General features: G+C 45.0%; 1 protein-coding gene across 1 annotated transcript in view; it reads right to left on the minus strand.

Moving 5' to 3' along the window:
- Positions 1–7,710, minus strand: part of MINDY4 (MINDY lysine 48 deubiquitinase 4) — a 65,143-nt gene extending 57,433 nt beyond the window's left edge. Inside the window, exons 1-4 of the mRNA XM_057370887.1 lie at positions 7,531–7,710; positions 6,771–6,973; positions 3,986–4,244; positions 2,488–2,906 (exon numbers count right to left, since the gene is read on the minus strand). Of these exons, the coding sequence (XP_057226870.1) occupies positions 2,488–2,906; positions 3,986–4,244; positions 6,771–6,973; positions 7,531–7,710 (1,061 nt within the window). The remainder of the gene's footprint in view (positions 1–2,487; positions 2,907–3,985; positions 4,245–6,770; positions 6,974–7,530) is intronic.
- Positions 7,711–8,951: the final 1,241 nt, after the last annotated feature.

Here is an 8,951-nt window from a genome sequence, read left to right on the forward strand (position 1 = left end):
ACAGAATTATGGAATTGTTTAGGGTGGAAAAGATCTCTGAGATTACCCAGACCAACCATTATTCCAGGATTGCCATGGGTGACCATGGGTCACCCCTTAACCCTGTCCCYAAGGGCCACATCCGCACCTTGTCTGAACACTTCCAGGGATGGTGGCTCCACCACTGCCCTGGGCAGCTGTGTCAGTGCCTGACCACCCTTTCTGTGAAGAAATTTCCCTGATATCCAATCTAACCCTGCCCTGGACCAGCCTGAGGCCATTCCCTCTCCTCCTGTCCCTGTTCCCCGGAGCAGAGCCTGACCCCTCCCGGCTGTCCCCTCCTGTCAGGGAGTTGTGCAGAGCCACAAGGTCCCCCCAGAGCCTCTTTTTCTCCAGGCTCAGCCCCTTTCCCAGCTCCCTCAGCTGCTCCTGGGGCTCCAGACCCTTCCCCTGCTCCGTTCCCTTCCCTGGACACGCTCCAGCCCCTCAATGTCCTTCTGGCCACGAGGAGCCCAACACTGAYCCCAGGACTGGAGGTGTGACCCCAGCAGTGCCAGCACAGGGGGACAATCCCTGTTGGAGCGGCCATTTGTGAGGAGACGGGGAGAGACACATAAACGACCTCGTAGACTTGGTTGTACGTGCTATCTCATCCGCTTTATTAACGGAAGCCGAGGATTTTTATACCCTTGGCTCGTAATGGCDGCGGCAGTTAGACGTAACGCTTTTTGTAACAGGAATAACGGTAACTTAACGTAGAGAAGCTCTTACTAACACTCCAAATTTCCTTATATGGTAGCTCTGCCGTTGCAGGGGGCTCGCGCTGACTACCCTCGCCACAGGGTTATATTGTGGCTTCTCACGGCCTCGCGGGCGCTCGAGATAGACCCGACTGGAACTGTTACAGCGCCTGCCGGCTGTCAGCCAACGGTGGCCAACGGCACCGAATATTCCAGAGCCTTCACAGATCTTCTCGGCCCTTACCAGGCCTAGGCCTCATAATGGCTTACCACAAATCCCTGCCCTTCTCCTGCTGCCACAGGCCAGGGGTCATTGCCCATCCTGCCCATTTGGGCCCTCCTGGCTCGTGTCCAGCCACTGTCACCAGCACTCCCAGCTCCTTTCCCACTGGGCAGCTTCCCAGCCACCCTTCCCAAGCCTTTAGGGCTGGATGGGATTGCTGTGACCCCAGTATGGGCCTGGAACTTGGCAAGTGGGAYGCCTCAGGATTTCAGCKTCTCTGCTTCCACGTCTCTGCAACCCTGTAATTCTTTAGTGGGTAACTCCAGACTCCAGTGCTGAGCTCCTCCTCTCCCATTTTCACACAAAACAATTCCTCTCCAGCCCCAAGGACACCTCCCTGTGCCAGGCCCCAAGAGATGGAAACAACAGAGAATTGGGGGGAGCCAACTTGGAGTCAATGACTCCATTGGCTGAGCTGCAATTGGAGGACTCAGCCCCGATGTGCAAATGGACAAAAGTGAGAAAGGGTGAAAAACCCGTGAGCCATTGTCCATTGTGGGTGTAGCCCCTGGGTGGGCTGGGACTGCCCTGAATGGTCCTGAAGGCCCTGGTTTGGATTAGAACTGCTTTGGACTCTCTGAATTTTGTCCAGCCTGTTTCAAGGAGATGGATCAGGCACCAAATGGAGCTTTTACTGGAGTTTTCCTGGTCAGACACAGCCTTCCCACACAATTCCATCCAATCCACCGTGCCTTGGAAGCTCATCCTTAATGAACTACACATCCACTGACCATCCAACACCAGGAACACACTCCGGGCTCTCAGCTGTGCTGGGGAGCTGCCAAAGCCCCCTGAAGTCGTTCCCTACCCCAATTAACACTGAGTGTGAGGCAATAACCCATCCTGAGCTGGGGCAGGATGGAGTGATGGGGCAGCACCACCTCACAGGTTCAGCCAAGCTAATTGAAACTACACAGTTTTAAGTCTAAAGTTTTAAGACTTTGGCCAATTTGGCCAAATTACACAGTAATCTTTTATAAATTAACTGAGCCAATGCACTGTGGAATGCTGGCAGCTTTTTTTTGGTTAATTTTTGGTTCCAGACAGGAAGCAAGTGCCACTCCTGGCTGCTCCAGTTCCAGCAGATTCCCAGTTTGATAATCCCCACAGCCCTTAACATAAATGTGGAGAGACCTCATATATAATCTCATATATAATTTCTTCCTTCTAGACAGGGCCCTCAATGTGGGGCATCTCAAAAGAAATTGAACTGGAAAACRAAACACCAATAATAATTTTAAGAAATCTGGCCAGAGTTTTAGTGTATAACTAAACAAAATGCCATGCCTCCCACTCTTAAATTCTACCCAGAAACAGAAAGAAATGAAAAAAAAAATCAATTAAAATGTAAGAGAGGGAAAAGCCAAAAAATCTATCTGGAGCTCACAGAAGGAGACACTTCTAAAACTTTTATATCAATATGAAATAGTGCAGAAGAATAATAAAAAATCTRTTTTGGCACAATATTCCTAGAAATACTCTCACCTGTGGCCTGACAAGCGACTCTCAGTTTTCTTGAGGGATCTTTCCTTCTTTTCTCTCCCAGCCCCTGAATGTCTGTGAGGGGCACTCACTTTAAGGCTTTTCTCACTGCTGTTTGCACAAAAGCTTGGAAGGGATTTTCTTTCTTCTGCCTTGCTCCTCTCCCTCTCAGACTGCAGCTTGGAGAAAAAATCATCTGGATCTTTGGGGACGCTCCTCGGTTTTTCAGAGGCAGAACTGGTGTGTGAGCTGGGCATAGTCTTTGATGCAAATTCCACACTGRATTTTGCTGGAGATCCTTTGTTTTCCTGAAAATCAGCACTTGGGACATTTGGGTCATGTTCCTCGTGCTCTTCAGACCTGAGCTGGGCTGAGCTGCTGATGCTCGTGGATCGTTTGGAAAGCCTCCTTTTTTGGGGATCCTGGAAAGAAGTGCCACCAAAGCCACAAATTAATATTTTTCCACCTTGAAAAAAAAACACAAAAAGCAAAGGAAAGTTCCAGCCACAAATTAATATTTTTCCACCTTGAAAAAAAAACACAAAAAGCAAAGGAAAGTTCCAGCAGTGACTTCTAGGCTAAACTATTTGTTTGTTAATAGTAATCAGCTTATGGAGTAAATCAGATTTTTTTAAAATCAGCAATAAAGAAGACAAACACTTGCACTTAAAATTTGATCAGTATTAAAAATGCTGCATTTCATTAAAATATGCTTTCTTTTACCCAAGAGCATCAACAAAACATCTCCTAAAAGCTTATCTTGAGGTTCTATCCAACTCAGGAAATCAAGACATATAAAATATTCACTGGTATTAGTGAATTAGTATTATTACAGGTATCTAGGCTTTACTTCTGATTCAGAGATACTTATAAAAATCCAACTAATTAATTTAACTTCCATATGCTCTTCAGCACTATCTAAATGTCATAGTTAAAGTATTTAAATTTCTCATTATTACAAGCTTAATTTTAGATTGGAAAAGTCTCTAGCTATACAAAAGCAGCATAAAGGAAAAAAATGGGCAATTATTTTTAAACTGTATTTTGAAAGCACTTATTGATGGAATATGGTCTGATTTGATCAATTCAGAAACACATTTTGAACTGAAAGCAATCTTCACTTCCAAACTGCCACTGATTAAAWGTGGAGTCTTGGAAAAACCAGCGTAAAACATAATGCGGAAGCAGAAAAAGCAATTTTCACAGGAAAATGGAAAACCCAATCTGTCAAGAGATATCAAGAATGGGAAAGATTTATAAAATAATTCAGTGACCTGAATTCAGTGACATGCAGTAGTTAGCTGCCTGCAGTGGTTATATCTGGAAATTCAGAATTAAGCAGAACAATTCTCATAACCTACCACACTTTTTCAGCCTGCAGATTTAAAGGATTAACATGCAGAAGTCATTTGAGCACTATTTGCAAATCATTTTTATCCCAGCAGCTTGGATATAAAATCCACGGGACAAGCCAAACATTTTGGTAAGTGCTGGGAATCACCTCTGGTGGACTTGCCACTGGTCCAGCCATCATTCCCCTGGCAACCAGACCAGCCCTGGGCCTTGACTTCTCCTTCCCTGYGGGCTTCAGCTCCTCAGAAATTGCAGCTGCTTTTGAATCCTCTTGGCTGTCTTTCAATTTTTTGTCCCAAGCAGAGGGTAGGTTACTGCTGTGTGTTGTCCCTGTGTGGCATTTTTCACTTCTGTGCTGATGTTTTCTGGCTGGAAGGTTTTTATCCAGCGGATTCTCAACATCATGTCTGCAAGTGAGAGAAAGGAAAAGCTTCAAACAGCAAAGTAATGCACAATTAAATTAATAAAGCCAGCTAGTGAAAGCACTGCTGTCAAATTAATTTACATTTTATCTCAAAACGGTAATCAAATGCAGTCATTTTTCACTTAAAAATCTGTATGCAGGACTTCAGGATGTTATTTCAGTATGATTATTATGAGTCATGTAATTGGTTAGAAGGTGTGCAACACTTTAAACCCATGCCAACTTATTACTATGTAAAATGGGTTCACACTGAAAAGGGGAAATTTACATTGGATATTGGGAAGGAATTCCTCCCTGTGAGGGTGGGGAGGCCCTGGCACAGGGTGCCCAGAGAAGCTGTGACTGCCCCTGGATCCCTGGAAGTGTCCAAGGTCAGGTTGGACAGGGCTTGGAAAACCCTGGGATAGTGGAAGGTGTCCCTGCCTTCTGATGATCTTTCAGGTGCCTTCCAACCCAAACCATTCTGGGATTGTATCACTGTGCACCACAGCAGAAAAGTGCGTTTTATATATTACTCCAGACAGGGTCTGAGCTACAACCTGCAGTTCCTGTTCCTTCTCCATCCATTTGGAAATTTGTTTACACTCCTGCTCACATCCTCTGTTCTCATGTAACTTCGACTGAACTCTACTGACCCCTCTCACTCCTTGCTCAGCTGTAGGACACTGTTCAAAAAGAGACACTTTAGTCATGGAAGTATTTTACTGAGTAGTTCCACTTCTATGAGACCTCTTTTGTGTCTGTTTATAAATTTATGTTCTGTGCAACCCAAAAATGCTTGCCTTCCTGAATACAGCTGTCCCTGAGTTGGTTTTTCATTCTGGGATGTTTTCCTCCATCCTAATTCACTGTAAAGCAGCTCAATAAACTGAAAACTTTTATACCACAAACTTACTCCTCTTATTTATCCCCTTTTTCCAGCAGTGTGTCCCATGCTGTGAGGACACTGAAGGGAGCATGATCCAGCTCTGGGAGCAGCATCTACCTCTGGAATCGTGAGGAAATCTGGGGACTGCTGCTCCTGACCCAGGACCTCATAACCCCTCACTGGCAAGGGGCAGAGTGGGATTGTTCCAACACTCAAATAAATCTCCAAAAGGAAAGTCAAAAGAAGGCTGGTTAATAAGGAACCAGTGCAGAGTCCTGTGTGATTGCACTCTCCACCCCTGAAAGCATCGTTAAAAATTACCCAGTCAGTTGAAATTAAAGCTAATTTCAGGCTCTGGCTGGCTGACCTTGGCAATCCCTGATTTTTCCTTGCCCATAGGGGATGGCAGTGGTGAGGATGACCCAGAGCTGTGCTTTGCTGTGGTGTTTCCCTGASTGGATCAGCTTTTGGGCTGAAAAGGAACATGGCTGAGCGAACATTTCAACCTGCCCACAATAATCCCTGTTATGGCAACTCTGCAGCAACAGGACAAGGGCTGATGGCTTTAAAAATGCCARAGGGCAGGGACAGATGGGATATTGGGAAGAAATTCTTCCCTTCGAGGGTGGGGAGGCCCTGGCACCCTTCCCTTTGAGGGTGCCCAGAGAAGCTGTGGCTGCCCCTGGATCCCTGGCAGTGCCCAAAGCCAGGTTGGATGGGGCTTGGAGCAACCCTGGGATAGAGGAAAAGGGTGGAATGGGATAGGCTTTAAGGTCCCTTCCCATGTTAACCCCCCTGGGCACTGCTGTGCCCTCCCAGAGCAGGCTCAGGAACTCCTCTGACGCTGGGAGAGATCCATAAAAGGGAAAGGAAAAAAAAGGAAGAAAAAGGAAGAATAAAGCCATTGCATCGCCTCCTTTTCAAGTGTTGCTTCTGAGCTCAACTAAAAACATCTTGGTTTTCTTTTCCTATAAGAAATGACTTCATGGGGTTTTTTTTTTAAATACTGATGCCCAGACTTGGCACCTTGGGACATGCTGCATTTAGGATGAAGAATAAAACCTGATCAATTCCCTGAGAGTGGAGGCTGGRAAGGCAAATTACACTTCTGTAATTCCCACTTTAAAAGCTTTCCAAGGAAGCACAGGGCTGTTAATCCTCTTTGAGGCATTAATAAATGGAAAACTTGGTAACATGCTATTTTCAGGTATTCTGCAAGATCTGAACCTGCACTATTTGTACCAACACTGAATTTAAGACAGTAAGCCTTGCTTCTGCTTGTATAAGGCTTTTATACACTTGTAATTTGAGCACAGGTGGTTTGTATCCCATCCAAACCTGCTTCAATTTTTGTATTTTAAATTTTAAAGGCATAAAATCTCCTGTTTCTTTGTGTTTCAGTGACTGAAAGATATAAATGAGGTTCTCAATCTTCYTAATTGTTGGGGAACATAAAAAAGCATTTCTGAAGGGTGGCTCGTACAGGAGATTTTAATAATCTGCAAAGTTAAGCTTTGTGTAAAGAGGATACCCAATAAACCACAGTAGAGCTGGAGATAYAAATGATAAAACATTTAACACTATTTCCCTTATTGAAAAAGAAACAACCAAATACACAAAGAGAAATAATTCAGACTGTACCTGGAGGCCTGAGTTTTGCTCTCATCCAGGGCATTGGCATTCCCGTGATCCTCCTCGGGGAGCTCGGGAGGATGGGATGCTGAGCTCTTACTCTGAGGAGTTGACAGGGCAGAGCTGGAACCGCTGCTCCTGGAAGTCCCCCGGTGCTCCAGGAAGTAATTAGTAATAATTTCCAGCAGTGTTTTCAGTGGGTTTTCCTTTGCCTGGCCAAAAACAGAAATAAAAGTTCTCGGTCACTACTGGAACACTGTGTTAGTCTTGCTGCAGAGCATTATTTATACATTATTTTCACACTGTACAACATGCATCTGAATATTTTAACTATTTCCTAGAGTCACCTGTGGGTGTACCCCAGGTGTGGCTGCASAAACAATGCAGGGAACTGTGAGATGTCAGCCAGAGAATATCGAGAGCTCGAAGGTGCTGCTGTGTTATGTGAAGGAAACATGACACAAAAAACCAACCTGATTTCTGGCTCATTTTAGCTAAATATTACAAAGCGTGGTAACTGTGTTGGAATGCACCTCTTCTACCCTGGCAGAGGGTTTTTGGAAGTGACATTTACACACTCATACCAAGACACCTCATGCTGCTGCCCAAAAGCATCGTGGTCCCTCAAGCCATGAGTGCACTGTTGATATTGCATTTTAAAGGGTAATAAATGCCAGAAGTGTGGTGTTTATCTTCTCTCCCATGCATAAAAATGCAAACAGAAACAGGCACATCAGGATACTCCACCCTGTGCCCTGCACCCCCTCACCTTGTTGTGTTTGTACAGCGAGTGCAGGTGCAGCACATTCCGGAGCTCATTCCTGTTGTTGATGCTGAGGGCAGAGCGGGGAAGCTCCCGGTCCATGGTGGTGATGGTTTTCTTCAAACCCTGAGAAGGAAAAGGCTCAGTCACCAAATCTTTGACTCTTGGTTCTGTTGGGTGCCACATGAAACTTGGGGATGGCAGCAATTTGTAAGCAGGTGACCCCCAAAACCTGGGCTGTCACGGTACAATCCTGCATTCTGACAGCCCACAGATATTTAAATAACTCASGTGGCTATGAGAGATAGAAATTACTGAGCACAGAAAAATAAAAACCAGCTGCTAAACAGCCTTGTAAAACTGATGGTCTGGATGAAGAGCCCTGAGTCGGAATTATTCCAACCAGCCTCAGGCTGGAAATCAGTCAGACCTCCTTTGTATCAGCTGATTTGGGACCTTCAAATTTCCTGTGGTCAGCACCCATGAGCACCTCAGAGACAAAATCTATGGGCATCTCACTTTCYGGAGGGAAGAACTGATTTATCACAAGCTGTATCCCAGACTAATTTAAGTGCTACAACACAAGACTACTATTTTGAGACTGAAAGCCCTGATTCCTCCTCTGAAGGGTGATTGTCACACCAAAGGATTTATTTTTCTGCTGACAGAGTGTCTGGCTCAGATTTATAAAATTAAGGCCAAGCTGTGATAAACAAAGGATCATTCTCACTGAAGGCTCTGATGTGTATGAAAGATTTGGGGGGAAGGAGAAACACAAAGGATTATCAGTGCCCCTTGTTTTGAAAATGTGAATTTGGAGATGGGATGCAAAAGATGAGGCTAAAGTTTGTGCAGCACTTAATGAGACAGTGGCTGTTTAACTTTTTATATAAAATAACTCATTTCTGACACTGGAAGTCTGGTATTAGCAGTATTCCCTTAGGATTGAACATGAACACAAGGTAATAGGCAATGCTAAATGGAAATGTGAAGGTGTTTTTCAGTCTGCTCAATCCCACACTCTCCACATCCCTTTGTGGTCCAAAACTCCCTCTATAGCATTAATTTTGTGACGGGTATGAGGGCCTCTTTCCTCCCCTTATCCCAATTCCCAATCCCCCCAATAAATGGGTTTTCTGCTGAGTTATTACTGAAAACTGGGGGGGAAAATACAGGTTCTGTAGAACTACTACTGTTAGGAAAATTAATCCTCAAACACCACAGGCTTATGTTCAAAAAGCAGAGAGAGGAGTCTTGCAACTTTATTCTAATAAAGGGAGATGCCATGGGACATTTCCATGGGGTCTCTCTCATTGCTGGAAGACACAGCCCCCATTTTATCCCAATTTCCCGGCCACAGTTCCCTCTCTCTTTCCCCATTGCTGAGGGATTGGAGAGGTACAGAACTCCCAAATCCTCTAATACAG

Source organism: Malurus melanocephalus, unplaced genomic scaffold (genome assembly GCF_030028575.1).
Source record: "Malurus melanocephalus ecotype Western Australia unplaced genomic scaffold, MMel_1.1 scaffold_135, whole genome shotgun sequence".
NCBI classification, from domain to species: domain Eukaryota; kingdom Metazoa; phylum Chordata; class Aves; order Passeriformes; family Maluridae; genus Malurus; species Malurus melanocephalus.